This window comes from Hemitrygon akajei, chromosome 21, assembly GCF_048418815.1.
Source record: "Hemitrygon akajei chromosome 21, sHemAka1.3, whole genome shotgun sequence".
NCBI lineage: Eukaryota > Metazoa > Chordata > Chondrichthyes > Myliobatiformes > Dasyatidae > Hemitrygon > Hemitrygon akajei.
In genome coordinates, this window is record NC_133144.1 from 62,126,676 (window position 1) to 62,143,260 (window position 16,585).

The following is a 16,585-nucleotide window of genomic DNA, read 5'->3' on the forward strand; positions in this document are numbered from 1 at the left end:
GTAAATTTGTTATCAAAGTTCAATTCTGAAACATGTGATCACTCTGACTGCTGCTTATGCACCAAATTTAATTACACACCAGCTTTCTGCTCAATTATAAAATTTCTTTGAAAATATTTGGCTTTTTGCAGGGCTCCAAGGAATAGATCCTGAGATACCTGAAACAATCTAAAACAATTACTGGTTTGGAAAACTATGAACAGAACATGTCAAATATGCTTCCCACAAGAGGAACAGGGAGATCCTTGTCTTTTCAAATGGCATTTCTAATTTGATGATGTCCAAATACTCCACTTGGTTCTGATCCAGTCAACAGAAATATTCATGTTGGTGTGCTTCATTGTTAAGAGCTTCCTCAGAATCCAAACTGGACCTTGGAGACAGTAGTTTGTTGACCTCTTCTTTATTGTGATGAGTCATATCTTCTTCTTCAGTGATGTTTGTCCCGGGTCCCACTGCTAGACTTTCAAGTGTAACAAATGAGTTGTTTTGGTAATCATCTTCCGGGGGTTTAATCAGAAACTTCCTGCAGCGTCTCTTTAAGGCTCCACAGCAAACAATGAGGGTGAGAGGGACCACAATTACACAGGCCACAGTGATCACCACGGCGTTAATCAGTTTCTGAGTCCCACTCGCATGAGCCACCTCGTCAGTGGAGAAAATCACACATTGCTCCTTTTTGGGTATGATTCCTTTGACACAAATGCAGACGATGTACTTGGTCTGTGGCATCAAACCATCAATGGTGATCTTGGTCTTTCCGGGACCCACGTTTATCCTGCTCATGTCCCTTTCACCAAAAGTAGTGTATAAAATACTAAAAAGAGTGATATTTGTTGCCTTGGGTGACCTCCAAGCCAAGGACACACTATGATGGGTACCCCCAATGACTCTGACGGATCTTACTAAGCAGTCTGCCTCAGGTTGGGTCGAAGGGGGACTCATTGTTATATTCCAGGAATCATTGATGCTTCTCTGATTTTGCAAAAAGTCACTGATTTTGGAACGTTTCGTCTTCAGGGAAACAATGTCTGGGACATTTTCATTTGGATTCATCTGGTTACGACGCATGACAAAGTAGTCTGTCCTATCAATAGTATAGGAGCTCCTCGGCATCTCTGTTGGTGATGCGGTGGAGATGATGGTACTCACGTACCTGGCCATCAGCTTCCTACTGCGTGTGGCAGCTCTCTGATTTCTCATTTTCCTCAGACATCTTCCTGATGCACTTTTGACCAGTTCTGTTGTCACCTCTGACTCAACCACAAGAAGGGAAATTGTAGCATTAGATATTCCCATCAAATTACTGGCTCGACACAAGTATTCACCAGAGTCCTGATAGGATACATCTGATAGGCTGAGTGTAGACAGCTTTAGTGTCCTGTCAGTATTGTCCAGTATCACTGCAAAACACAATAATTGCAATGTATGGTATGAACTCGAACAAATATCATTTTAATTTAAGGTTGAAGCAATGGAATATGGCCATTGTTCACTTTTTTACACTGATGTTTTGTATGTAATCACTGTTGGATAAATCTTAAAAATCGTTACAATTGTTTTGACATATTCACCGGTTGAAACCACTTTCTTACAAGAAATATTTGAATGGTGTTCTTGAAAGCTCAGGATGAACAACTGGCTAAAATAACAAATAAATATGGTTTGTATTTTGTTTGTATGCAGAAGATTTTAAATATTTTTCATATTTTGCACATTTCATAACACAAAACTTAGTGGCCACTTTATTAAGTACACCTGTACACTTGCTTGCTAATGCAAATATCTAATCAGCCAATCATGTGGCAGCAACTCAATGCATAACAGTATGAAGGCATGGTCAACAAGTTCAGTTTTTGTTCAGACCAAACATCAGAATGCGGAAGAAGTATTATCTAAGTGATTTTGACCGTGGAAATGATTGTTGGTGCCAGACAGGGTGGTTTGAGTGTTTCAGAAAGTGCTGATCTCCCGGGACATTTGTTCCAAGCAGTCTCTAAAGTTTACAGAGAATCATGCAAGAAATAAAAGAATATCCAGTGAGCAGCTTTTCTTTGGGTGAAAGTGCCTTGTTAATGAGAAAGGTAACTCAAATAACCATGTGTTACAACAACGGTGTGCAGGAGAGCACCTCTGAATGCACAACACATTGAACCTTGAAGCAGATGGGGTACAGCAGCAGAAGACCACGAACGTACACTCAGTGGCCCCTTTAGTAGGTACAGAAGGTATCTAATAAAGTTACCACTGAGTGCATCTGAATAGAGATCCTGAATTGATAGGTTGAACACCTGGCTAAAATGACAAATAAATCTGGTTTGTCCTTTTTTTTAATTTGTTAAAAGTTTCAAACATTTGCCATATTTGGCATGTTTCATTAAATCCTACACATACATTCCACTGGACAACTAATGGAGTTTGCACATGGATGAGCGTTGATTGAATTGAATCATGGAGCTCCTGTACCTAAGTCCCCATTCTAAATTACAATACCTAATCATATTTAACCAGATTAAGGAACAATACCTTGAGCTATTGTTTGTTTGTTATGTGCTGTGTCATATGATGTGAGCACTCATGGTCTTTCCAAGATTGTTCTTGGCAAAATTTTCTACAGAAGTGGTTTGCCATTGCCTTCTTCTAGGCAGTGTCTTTAACAATGGGTGACCCCAGCTGTTATCAGTGGTTTGCAGAGCTTGTCTGCCTTGCATCAGTGGTCGCGTAACCAGGACATGTGATATGCACCAACTGCTCATATGACTATCCACTACCTGCTTACATGGCTTCACGTGACCCTGATCGGGGGCATTAAGCAGGTGCTTCACCTTTCCCAGGTGTGACCTGCAGGCTAGGAGAGGGAAGGATCACCTTACACCTCCTTTGGTAGAGACATATCTCCACCCCGATACCTTCATGACTTTTATATAACAGTGGAAACAATATTTGCTTCTTACATTAGCTGGGAATAGTTTTGAAAGTAAAGCCATGTTTCTAGACAGAATAATATTGAAAGCATGCTGGATGAAAGAAATAGAGATTTATATTTCTAATGCAATGTTCAGGCCTTGTAAGAATGTTCTAAAGTAATTTAGAAGCATATCACTCTTAAGGGAAATGCAGCAGCCAATCCAGATTGGCAGAAATGAACAATGTTCAGATATCTGTTATAGTAATCATAAGTGAGGGATCAAGTTGACCAGGCCATGACATTAAAGATTGTCTTTATTTGTCATATGTACATCAAAACATCAAAATGTACAGTGAAATACGTCATTTGCGTGATTGTTTTTGTGATGTGTTGGGGGCAGCTCACCAAGACCCACCATAATTCTGGCACCAGCGTAGTATACCCACAAATCATGAGCCCTAACCATACATATTTAGAAGGTGGGTGGAAACAGGAGCACCCAGGGAAAACCTACTGAGTCACAGGGAGAATTTACAAAGTCCTAACCAGACAGGGGAGGGAATTGTACCCCATTCAAAGTGTCATGAGGGCTTCTCCATCTTGCAAAATCCAATAAGGTCTAGTTCGGCATCTGTTCTGCAAGACAGAAGCTCCCTCAGCACTACATTCTCTGCTGAGGTCTCTGAAACAGGAATCTAACCTGGAATCTTCAAGAGATCAAACATGGTGTCACAACTGACACCCAGCACAGCTAAAATTATGACCAGAGATTACAGATGCTGGAATCTGGGGCAAAAATGGTGCAGGAACTTAGCAGGTCAGGAAGTATGTGTAGATGGAAATGGATATTTCAGGTTGTGGTTTTTCACATCTCTGACCCAACACATCAACTGTCCATTTCTCTATACAGATGCAGCCTGAGCCATTGAGTTCCTTGAGCATCTTGTTCAGAATCAGAATTACTTTATTGTCAGTATAAGAAACATTCCAAAATTGATTGTGGTTTGGTGCCAAGCATAAAACTCAGGACGATACCATAACAGACAACACAATAATAACCAACAATTTTAAAGCCAATAGTGCAGACAGCCACGAGCAATCAACAATTAGCAGGACAGTCTCATGTGCAATCATCAATAATCAGACTTAAATAACTGTGAACATGTGAAGAGACTCAATAATTATCAACAGAACAAGGAGAACAAGAAAGACCTTTTAACGGGTGTTATGCAGGGACTGTTAGGGTATTACACTTGAATGAGTTTAAGCTGGATAGCTACAGGAAAGAAGCTTTGGAGTGTTTCCCAAAATCAGTGTGTTTGCATTAGGGCAATGCTGAGGGAATTTCTGACTTACAGCAGGAATGTCAAAGTTATTCCTCAACTATTCTCTACCAAGATAGAGAAGCCCTCCTGACATTTTGACCTGGGTTTGATTCCCACCACTGACTGTAAGTACGTTGTATGTTCTCCCCGTGATTGAATGGGCTTCCTCCAGATGCTGTATTTTCCTCCCACGTTCCAAAGACAAACCGTTAGAGTTAGCGAGCTGTGGGCATGCCATGTTGGTGCTGGAAGCATAGCAACACTTGATGTAAAACTGTTACCTCTGACATTCTCCCTAAACTTTCCTCCAATCACCTTTTGCCCCCTCGTATTAGGACCAGGCAACAAATGTGACTTGAATTGACTGGCTTTCAACCTTGTGAACCTTTAGCATATGAACTATCAAGCTGCAAAGTGATCTTAATCGTCTTCGATGACCAGATACCTACCTGTGCCATTCAGTAGTTTGTTATCCAGCCTGTTCCAGCTGACGGTAGGGGTAGGAACTCCTGTGGTTGCACAGCAAAGTGAGACGGTGCTCCCTGTGACTACCACCACTTTACCTTCTGCAGTGTGTACACTTGGGCTTTGGCATTCATTGAGCTTTATGTTGTTGAAGGGGGCGCCAGAGAGCTGATCTGGCCCGAAGCATTCTAATTGAGGATCCATCAATGCTGCTGTTGGATTGTGCATCTTAGTAAATTTAACTAGTTCTGATAATCTGCAGTCACATTCCCAAGGGTTGTTATGTAATCCTGTTGAAGAGAATAGGTTTGCATAATTCATTAAATTAAAATTGCCATGCTATGCAATATCAGCTGTAAATCTTAGCATTTTATAGAACATAGAACAGTACAGGTCCTTTGGCCCACAATGTTGTTAGGCGATGTTGCTACTGTTTTTCTTCTTTCTGCTTCACAAGTAAATCTTCTTTCTTTGCTGCATACAAGACACTGGGTGGCAGTGTGAAATGTCAGGAGGATGTTATGAGAATGCAGGGTGACTTGGACAGGTTGGGTGAGTGGGCAAATGTATGGCAGATGCAGTTTAATGTGGATAAATGTGAGGTTATCCACTTTGGTGGCAAGAACAGGAAGGCAGATTACTATCTAAATGGAGTCAAGTTAGGAAAAGGGGAAGTACAACGAGATCTAGGTGTTCTTCTACATCAGTCAATGAAAGCAAGCATGCACGTACAGCAGGCAGTGAAGAAAGCTAATGGCATGCTGGCCTTTATAACAAGGGGAATTGAGTATAGGAGTAAAGAGGTCCTTCTGCAGCTGTACAGGGCCCTGGTGAGACCCCACCTGGAGTATTATGTGCAGTTTTGGTCTCCAAATTTGAGGAAGGACATTCTTGCTATTGAGGGAGTGCAGCGTAGGTTCACAAGGTTAATTCCCAGAATGGCGGGACTGTCATATGTTGAAAGATTGGAGCGACTGGGCTTGTATACACTGGAATTTAGAAGGATGAGAGGGGATCTGATTGAAACATATAAGATTATTAAGGGATTGGACACGCTGGAGGCAGGAAGCATGTTCTCACTGATGGGTGAGTCCAGAACTAGAGGCCACAGTTTAAGAATAAGGGGTAGGCCATTTAGAACAGAGATGTGGAAAAACTTTTTCACCCAGAGAGTGGTGGATATGTGAAATGCTCTGCCCCAGAAGGCAGTGGAGGCCAAGTCTCTGGATGCATTCAAGAGAGAGTTAGATAGAGCTCTTATAGATAGCGGGGTCAAGGGATATGGGGAGAGGGCAGGAAAGGGGTACTGATTGTGTATGATCAGCCATGATCACAGTGAATGGTGGTGCTGGCTAGAAGGGCCGAATGGCCTACTCCTGCACCTACTGTCTACTGTCTATTGTCTATTGTTGGCTCTGGATCAACCGCTTAGGCTACCTCCAGAACATGGACATGGTGCTGATGATAAATTATCTAGTAAGTATTTTAACCCAGCCATTGCCCCCCTGTGAAAAAAGTACCCGCTGTCCATTCTGCCTAAATAATAGATTACCTATTATCAATATTATTTATTATCAACTTACCGGAGGTAGCCCATGGCATTTGACATAAAGCCAACAAGTATTGATTAACTAATTTAGCAATATAGCACAGAGTAGGGACTTCCAGACCTTTGAGCCATGCCACCCCAGCAACCCCACACAAACCCGATTAACCCTAACCTAATCATGGAACAATTGACAATGACTGATTAACCTACCCAGTAAGCCTTTAGACTGTGGGAGGAAACAAAGTACCAAGGGACCTCCCACGCATTCCAGAGAGGACATACCGACTCCTTACAGAATTGTGCTGGAATTGATCTCCGAACTCTGGAACGCCCCGAGCTGTAACAGCATCGTGCCAACCACTACTCCACCATGGTGCCAACAAGGGAGATTTTCACAGGAAGCAGAAAGTTCAAAGTACATATATGTTACCATATACTACCCTGAGATTCATCTTGCAGGCATTTATACGAAAAATAAAGAATCTATGTAAAACCATACATAAACAAGAGCTGGCTTGTTTATTGGTTGCAAATAAAAATATAATATCTGAGAACATGAGTTGAAAAGAGTCCTTGAAAGTGAGTCTGTAGGTCGTAGAATCAGTTCAGAATAGTGGTGAGTGATGCTATCAATACCAGTTCAGGAGTCAGACGGTTGCAGAGTGATAACCTAGAATCTAGTGGTGTGGGACCTAAGGTTTCCCTGCCTCCTGTAGTAGTGAGGAGAGGGCATGGCCTGGATTGTGGGGGTCCTTGATGATAGATGCTGCTCTCTTGTAGTAGCACTGTTTGTAGATGTGTTCAATGATGGATAGAACTCTAAGAACTCTAAGAACACTTAAAATTGTTACATTAAGGTGTTATTACCATGAATAGAGGATTAAAAGACAGAGAACAGAGTGTATTTAATAGACCTTTTTCATATTTGGCAGTATCTGTGTCTAATAGTGGGTGTTTACAGTACTTCTTTGTACAGAATTGCAGCATGCGACCCTCTGCTGCTACAAATGTCTCAGTGTAAAACTGGCAACTGATCTGAATCAGGCAATCGTGGGGTGAAGCACCTGTCAGTCTTATCTCACCCAGGTGAAAAAAAAGAGTGTTAAACCCCATTGCGTGAAGGCAAGAGTGAGGTATTTTACTGAGTTCGATATGTTGTAGATATTCTCCCATAAGCAGCCATTAGATGGCAGGATAACCCAGTGATGAACCAACAACTTTCAAAACTGGGACAGAATGATGACAACTCGTGTCTTCTTAGTTTCTTAATGCTTGTTATGACTGCTGGCATTTAGGGCAATAATGAAGCTCCTCTATCTCTGTCTATTTTCAGCCATCTTCTAGCGTTGTTTAGGGCTTCCTTCATGCCAGTAGCTTCCTCTCGGTTTTCACTACTGTCAGCCATGCAAGTCCCGGGTGGAGACTCAGGAATACTCTCACAAAGAGATGTAGAAGGATTCTTCATTGCTGTTTCTATAACAGTTTGATTTTACCAATCAGGGTTGTTAGCCCTGAGCTGAACCACCGAACCTAGAGGACCGGTGGACCACTCTTAGCCTGGCCTCTACCCTTTGACCTGTTTGGCATGGGTGACCCAAGCAAGAGCCAAACCATGAAGCCCTGACTCCACACAGATTCGCTCTCTGGGCCATTGAGGAATGCAAGCCTCCAAACCACGACAAGGCTGTGGTCCTCCTGGAGTGCTCTTAGTTAAAATGAATTTATTTCAGATTATAAATAGCAGAGAGGCACGTAGGAAACTCTGATGGTAAGTACAAAGATGGGAAGGTCAGTGGTTTCATCAAAGACAAAATTACAACTGATTGACTTGAGTTCGATAATTAAAATGTTGAAAAGTTCTTTAACAGTTATCATTGTGAAGGCAGTAACAAGTAAGAAGTGAGAGACATTTTTAATCAAAGCAAGCCAGGGGTTAACGTATTGGAGTTTTAACCCTGATGTTTGATGATTCAGGAACAAGGCAGCTGAAGAATTTAAATTCAGTTAACTAAATACCTTGCTGAATTGAGAAGCTAGTCTCAGTAATGGTGAACACTGGGTTGTCATAAAAACCTACCTTACCGATCTTACAATTTCTCCAAATTTTGGTAATTTCTCTGCTCTCCCCCTTCTCCCCTTTTCCATTTCACATTCTGGTTCACCTATCACCCCTTCTCCTCACCTGCCCGTCAGCTCCCTCTCTTTCTTCGGTCTACTGTCTTATCCTATCAGATTCCTTCTTCCTTAGCTCCTACCCTCTTCCCCCTATCACATCCCAGCCTCTTGCTTCATCCTCCATCCCCCAACCCCCCAACCAGCTACCTTCCCCTTCATCTGGTCTCACCTAACACCTGCCAGCTTGTACTCCTTCGCTTCTTGCCACCTTCTTATTCTGGTTTCTTCCCCTTTCCTTTCTAGTACTGATGAAGGGTCTCGGGTCAAAACGTTGACTATTTATTCCTCTGCATAGATGCTGCCTAACGTGTTAAGTTCCTCCAGCATTCTGCATGTGGTTTACTGAGGAATATCTGTACCTGTTGTGTTACTATGTGTAGCAACAACTGTGGATATCTTGTAACCATTCCTTGAAGTAATTGGCCAATTCCCAATGGCAAGTTGGAGCAGGCACTTGCCGTTAACTTCAAAGTCCCACAGGCACATAATAGAATATAGAAAAATACAGCCCACTTGTTCCATGATGTTGTGCCAACCTTGACGCCAATTTATACTAAATGTCCTCCTATGTATCATCCGTATTCCTCTATTCCCTTGTGTCTATCTAAAAGCCTCCACCAAACTGCCTGTTTGCACTGCAACCCCTGGCAGCCTATTCCAGGCTCCTACCACTCTGCATAATAAAATCTACTCCTCACCCTCTTGTTGCCTTTTAAACTTCCATTGATCTTGAAATTTCTGTCACAGGGAAAAAAATTATGACTATGTACCCTATCTATCCCGCTCATATATTTAGAAACTTCTAAAAGGTCCTCCTTTAGTCTGCAGTGCTCTTGGGAGAGCAACCCACGTTTGTCCCAACTTTCCTTATAGCTTCTACCCTCTAATCCAGGCAGCATTCTGATGAACCTCCACTGCTTCCTCTCCGCAGTCTCCACATCTTTCTTACAACAGGTAAGCACAATACTGCAGGTGTGGTCTGACTGAAGTTTTATATAGCTACAGCCTGACTTCCTTACTCTTACATTCAACAGCCCTATCAATGAAGGCAAGAATGCCAAATGCCTTTGTTACCACCTTATCCACTTGCAGCCGCTTTCAACGAACAATGGATCTGGACTCCAAGGATATCAAGGTCTACCATTGTCTGTAGACACTCTACTTTCTCCTTTCATTTGACCTCCCGAAGTGCAAAACATCACATTTGCCCAGATTACACCCCATTTACACTCTATACCCCACTGTATTCTTGGATAGTCCTTTACGCTGTCCATAACTCCACCAATCTTTGTGTCATCCACAAACATGCTGATCCAGCCATCAACAATTTCCATAATACCATAAGGTATAGGAGCAGAATTATGCAATTTGGGCCAACAAGTCTGCTCCACCATATCAACATGACTGATCCATTTCCCTCTCAGCCCCAATATCTCCTGCTTCTCCCCGTGTCCCTTCAAGCCCTGAATAATCAAAAGTCTATCAGCCTCTGCCTTAAACATACCCAATGACCTGGCCTCCACAGCTATCCGTGGCAATGAATTCTACAGCTTCACCACTCACTGACAAAGAAATTCCTCCTCACCTCCATTCTAAATGGATGTCTCTCTGTTCTAAGGCTGTGTCCTCTGTCTTAGATTCTTCCACTTTCATCGAAATCATTGATATAAAACACAGACAACGGGGATCCCAATAATAATCCTAGTGGTCCTGCTCCTCCAGCCAGATTAACATCCTTCCACTCATGCTCTCTGACGTCTATGGACAAGTCAGTTCTGAATCCATACTTACAATTCAGCCTGGATCCTGTGCATCTTTATCTTCTGAATCAACCTACCATGAAGGACCTAATCACATGCCTTACTAAAGTCCATTAGATAATATTCACTGCTTAACCCTCATCAGGCTTCTTTGTCACCTCCTCAAAAAAACTCTTATCGTTTACAAGGCATGACTTACCCTTCATAAATCCACATTGACTCTCCCTAAGCAAGCCATGCCTTTCCAATTGTGCATAAATGCTATTCCTCAGTATTCTCTCTGACAGCTTCCCCACCACTGACACAAAGCTCACAGACCAGTAATTACCTGGATTATCCCTGCTACCTCTCTTGAACAAAGCACATCATTTGCTACTTCCCAGTCCTCTGAGACCTTCTCACATGATACGGAAGACACAAAGGCCTTTGTCAAAGCTTTAGCAACCTCCTCACTTGCTTCTTTCAATATTCTGGGGTATGACACCAGGCCCTGGGGATTTATCCATCTTAATGCTCTTTAAAAGACCCAGAACTAGCTCCTCCTTAATCTCAAACAGTCCCAGTACATTACCCTTTGTCTTCAAATCCTTCTCCTCAGTAAATAATGGCACGAAGTACTGCAGCCACTTGCACTGGCTCCAAACACACATTGTCTCCTTTATCCTTGACTGGATCTACCTTTTTCTTAGTTAGTCTCAAATTTCCTTGAGCCTGCTGGCATGGCCCATGTTCCTAATCACCTGCTTCACCACTTACTCTACCTTTAAATTCCATAAAGGCCCAGTCTGACTTTAGTTTTCTAAATGTTACTTATGCTTCCTTTAGATGTTCCTAAATTTAAGACCGCTCATATCTCTTAAAGTTTCCCTACTTTACCATCCTTGTCCTTACGCCTTACGCCTTGTCCTTATGCCAACAAACCAAATGATTCAAAATAGCAAATATAGAAAAGAGTTTTCCCAAAAAGTGAGAAGTATGAAAGAAGAGCATTATGTCACTGTTATTGAAAACATAGAATTATAGAATTAGAGAGCACTACAGCACAGAAACAGGCCTGTCAGTCTATCTGGTCCATGCTGAACTATTATTCTGCCAAATCCCATTTCATCCTGCACCAGGACCATAGCTCTCCATACCCTTCCCATCTGTGTAACTATCCAAATTTATCCTAAATACTGAAATTGAACCCACATCCACCACTTCTGCTGGCAGCTCGTTCCACAAACACATCCTCTGAGTGAAGAAGTTCCCCTTAAATAGTTTACCTTTCACCCTTGACCTACAACCTCTTGTTCTAGTCTCACTCAACTTCAGTGGAAAAAGCCTGTTTGCCAATAATTCAGCTAGAAATCGAATTGGATATTGAATCATTGATGGATTTGTTTATAGATGGTTCTACCAAACAGCATGAGTAAGACAGAATCAGTGTTATTTCTGCCTACCTACGATCAGTTTTGAATTACCAGAGGATGAGATCACTTTGTCTGCCTGTGGAACCATAAGCCACGTTGAGATCACGCTGGGTGAGAGTGTCGTCAACCTGTTACTTGATAAATCCAGGTAGGTGATGTTTTGGAAGTAAGTGGCAGCTTGGGGGGGCAGTGAAGGGAGGTAATTTCCGTGTAGATCAAGCAGCCAGAGGTGCGGCAGGCGGGAGAGGGCTTCCCACGGAAAGCTTGAAATTGCATTGCTGTTCAGGCGCAGTTCCCTCAGTTTGCTCAGACCACGAAGGCTGTCCGCACTGAAGTAGCTGATGGGATTGAAGGAGACCCTCAGACACTCCAGACTGGAAGCAGAAGAGAATGCTTCTGCGGACACTTCTTTGATGAACGTTTTCTCGATTACCAGCTTTATCGTGTCAGCAGGCATGTTACTGGGAATCAAAGTCATTTCTGGATTGTTGCACAGCACAGTCCTGTAAATAAAAAAAGAAAATCTGCTGTTTGTTTAATTGTTCTCTATAGCTTGTAAAATAATTCGATAAGCATTTAAAATAACTGAAAACATTGTGGATGCCATTCAAATTTTCACCCTTCAGCTTTGAAAACTGCTCCATGCAAGAGAGATCTATAATTATCATATATACTAATATAAGATATGACTATATTAATCCTCTTGTTTTCGGTTTTGATAATCATATTAAATTTTAGACCCAGACAGTCAGCAGTGGCAATTTTTTCCCTGTTATAATAGATGAGTACTATGAAACAAGGGCTGATCATTTTGAACACCATGGGTATAGTGATTAGCACAACACCTCACAGTTCCAGTGGCCCGGGTTCAGTTCCCACGCCTGCCTGTAAGGAGTTTGTACTGTGTGATCCCATGGGTTTCCTCCGGGTGCTCTGGTTTCCTCCTACAGTCCAAAGAAGTACCATCTGGTAGGATAATTGGTCATTGTAAGTTGTCCTGTGATTAGGCTAGGGTTAAATCGGTGGTTACTGGGCAGTGTGGTTCAAAGGGTCAGAAGGGCCTATTCCATGCTGTATGCCAATCAATCAATAAATAACCATTTTTAAAATCCCTACTGAAATGATGAATAACAACGTTCAGTGACATTATTTGCTGCCAGAGAAGAAGTCAATCGTATTATCCTCAATCATGTCTTTGTACATCACAAAGAGGAGCAGGGGTATGCTACCCAACCCCTTGAGCTTGTAACACCTTTCCTCAAACTCTTGGTTAATCTTGCTCAGCACCAATTTCCAGCACCATTCCCATATTCCTTGATTCCTGTAACGTCGAGAAGTCTATTAGCCTCTTCTTAGAATGCCATTTGGCTTGTTGAATTCCTCCAGTATACTGTTTGCTGACCTTTGTCTCTCTTGCTGTTGGATCAAAACTTTGTTCCGTGAAGCCCATGTGGCAACTGAAGTATAAGGGCTACCCCACAGTCTTAGAACCCAAACCACAGGCTAATTCCACTCCACAAACTAAAGCTTAAGATCTGGAATGTTAGGATCAGCAGCAACAAACCTAACTATTGTTCTGTTATCATAGCTGGGCACGTCAGATACTTCCACATCAGCATCACAACACTGAGTGGGACATGGTGGGCAGGAGATAGCCAGCTTCAAGAGGGTCAGTGAGTAGACCTCCTTTTGGTGAGGGTCAGGGTTCGGAGGAGCAAACAGGAAGAGGAACGGGAAGAGTTTATCATCTGGAGTTCCGTTGCGAGCAGATGGAATCCCTGTGTGAACTGTATTCAACAGTTTATATACGACGCATGGTCGAGCATCTTAATGAATGAAAATAACTCAGTAAAAAGTGTAGCTCTGGTGGTTGATGGTTGGGCTGAGTTGTTCTCTGATCTTGGCAATTCATTTGCAAATGTTTCATCGCTGTATGAGGAGACATCTTTCGTGCACTGATTATATCTCCTTGTATGGTGACAAAAATGCAAATGAACTATCAAGATCAGGGAGTAACTCAACCGAATCTTGATGAATGAATAAGTCACCTCATATTTAATGAGTAAGATCTCTACTGATCATTAAAAGCAAATGCATGAAACTAAAAGCTCGAGTAGAAATTACTTTTGATCCTGTATTATTGCGATAATATACGTATTTGCCAACAACAGAGAACCTGCTTATCATTTTCCAAAACTGAATGTTACTGTTACCATTTGACTTTATATAGAATGCTGCATTATAAAAGACAAATTATCAAATATTCTGCACAGAGTTCAGAAATTTGAAGTTTGAATTAAGCTTATGAGGAACATTGTTTGGAGCTTGCGAAATGTTTTCAAAAGTATGTTTATAATTTAGCATACTACAGAGCACATTTACACAGACATTATTCCAGATCATCAGTTACAGCCATTTTAAAGAGCATGATCAAAATGAACTGAATTGCAAATGATTACGTTTGTATTAATAATTTAATGTAATAGTATAGATGATTTGCTTCCAAACAGTGCATGAGCTATCACTCACTCATACTCTCCATTCTTATCTAAGATCAGTTTTAAGCTGCTGGGATACCTTGCCTGGTCTTTGCCACTCTGGAAGGTACAGATGCATTGGGAAGGACACAGACAGACTCCCACAGCTAGACGACCAAAGCACAAACAAGAAAGCAACCAGACGTTGAGCGACATCTTCCTTGCTGCTCTCAGCACCAGTGATTCAGAGGTCTCTCCGGCTGAACTCTGTTTCACCAGCATCTCCTGCCTTCACTGCTTACAGTCCCACAGTGCTCATTTGCCACACAGTGAATCCCGAGATCAAAAGGATAGAAGGGGATTAAGGAGGGCTCTTTAGTTATTTTCACTTAGATGCTTATTGCTTCCTGCAAATGTGCAAATACCATGTGGCCTAAGCACAGCAGGACAATGAGGCTGGGTGGGACTAAAACTAGAGGTCATGGGTTAAGGGTGAAAGGTGAAATGTGTAAGGGGAACATGAGGGAGAACTTCTTCACGAAGAGGGTGGGGACAGTGTGGAGCAAGCTGCTTGTGGAAGTGGTGGATGTGGGTTCAATTTCAACATTTAAGAGATATTTGGATAGGTGCATGGATGTGAGGGGTATGGAAGGCTGTACACCTGCTCAGTGATGCACCATCAATAACTCTCTGAGACGTGAGGTGAGATATTGGCTTTATTGACTGGAAGAAAGAACAAGCAGCAATTGACCACCATGCTACATCCTGGAGACTGAGGGCAGGTCTCAGGCCCCAATCAGCGGGGGGGGGGGGGGGGGGGGGCGTGTCCAGACAGGTATATGTAGTTCACCACACTCAGTAATACAAATACCTGATCAGCCAATCATCTGGCAGCAACTCAGTGCATAAAAGCATGCAGACAAGGTCAAGAGGTTCAGAGGGATCATCAGAATGGGGGAGAAATGTGATCTCAGTGACTGACTGTGGAATGATTATGGGTGCCAGACAGGGTAGCTTAAGTATTTCAGAAACTGCTGGGCTCCTGGGATTCTCCTCTGACCTCTCTGGTTAATAAGTTACTTTTGCCCACAGGATTTGCTCACTGGATGTCTTTTTGTTTTTCACACCATTCTCTGTAAACTCTGGAGAAGCTCAATATGTCAGGCAGTATCAAGGGAGGGGAATAAACAGTCAACGTTTCGGGCTGAGACCTTTCATCAGGACTAGAAAGGGAGGGGAGAGAAGCAAGAATAAGAAGGTGTGGGAGAGGGGAAAGAGTACAAGCTGGCAGGTGATAGGTGAGGTCAGATGAGGGGAAAAGTAAATGGCTGGGGGAGGAGGGAATGAAGTGAGAAGCTGGGAGGTGATTGGTGGAAGAAGTAAAGGACGGAAGAAGAAGAAGGAATCTGATAGGAGAGGAGAATGGCCCATGGGAAATAGGGAAGGCAGACAGAGACTGATTAGATATGTTTTAAAGGGCCGTATCTTTTGTACGTGCCTTCTTCTTAGGTAATTACCTATGATTGAGGAAGACTGGCTGTCACTCCGAGCTCCTGTGGAAGTTGTAAAATGCAGACCTTTCAATAGGTGGGCAGGAAGTGCCTGGCAGAGCTGTATAGGGGGTAGTTCGTGATATGGGTCACTCCTTCCACTGTTCATTTTATTTATTTGCTTGTTTGTTTGTTTGTTTATTTATTTATTTATGAGATGTATCGCAGAATAGGCCCGTCCAGCTCTTTGAGCCAACCGCCCAGCAATCCTCCGATTTAATCACAGGACAACTTACAATGACCAGTTAATCTACCAACTGGTACATCTTGGGACCATTGAGTGCAGGAGGAAACCCCTGTGGAGAACATAAAAAAGTCCTTACAGGCAGCGGCAGGAATTGAACCCCAGTTGCCTGTACTGTAAACTGTTATGCCAAGCACTATGTTACCATGCTAAGGTTCTCAATAACATTCTGACTTCTCCTTCTCTACCTAAGGTGATTATGGGCCAGATTTTCAAACAATCATTGATATGTTGCATTTAGTCGAGGAGGCTTATAAATATAGTACAGAATCCAATCACAAACTGCATCTCCTTCCAATTTCCCTAATCTAGCTCATTGCTCAAGAATATCTGAAAATCCAAACCAGATGATGGTTCACATATTAAGCATCCTTTGTCATCTGTTATTCTTAAAATTATAGAAAGCATTATTAATTTTAGTGAAATCTGATTTCACTGAGATATACTGTGGAGATGGATTATCTCATACACATGGTATGATTGTAGGAACATTCCCATTGACCGTAATATTCGTTTGGTTTCTACCTCAAAATCCTTCTAATTTTATGAGAATTGCACTTCATTCAATAAAATATTGAATATTTTTTTCAGGTTTTAATCAATTATTTAGCTGCCAATTTTCTCCATTCAGCTCTCCCTGAAGGCCAATGTCTTGTTACGGTTCTTCTTGGATTTTGTTCCTGTGGATAACCAGACTAAATAACTCTAATCATACACGTG

At 42.2% G+C, this 16,585-nt stretch overlaps 1 protein-coding gene across 1 annotated transcript; it reads right to left on the reverse strand.

Moving 5' to 3' along the window:
• Positions 1-94: 94 nt before the first annotated feature.
• Positions 95-14,315, reverse strand: lrit1a (leucine-rich repeat, immunoglobulin-like and transmembrane domains 1a). Its single transcript, XM_073025748.1, has 4 exons — positions 14,172-14,315; positions 11,625-12,097; positions 4,683-4,988; positions 95-1,403 (listed from the first exon to the last, which is right to left on the reverse strand). Exons 1-4 carry the CDS (start codon positions 14,285-14,287, stop codon positions 310-312), a joined length of 1,989 nt encoding a protein of 662 aa, XP_072881849.1. The 5' UTR covers positions 14,288-14,315; the 3' UTR covers positions 95-309.
• Between the last annotated feature and the right edge of the window lie 2,270 nt (positions 14,316-16,585).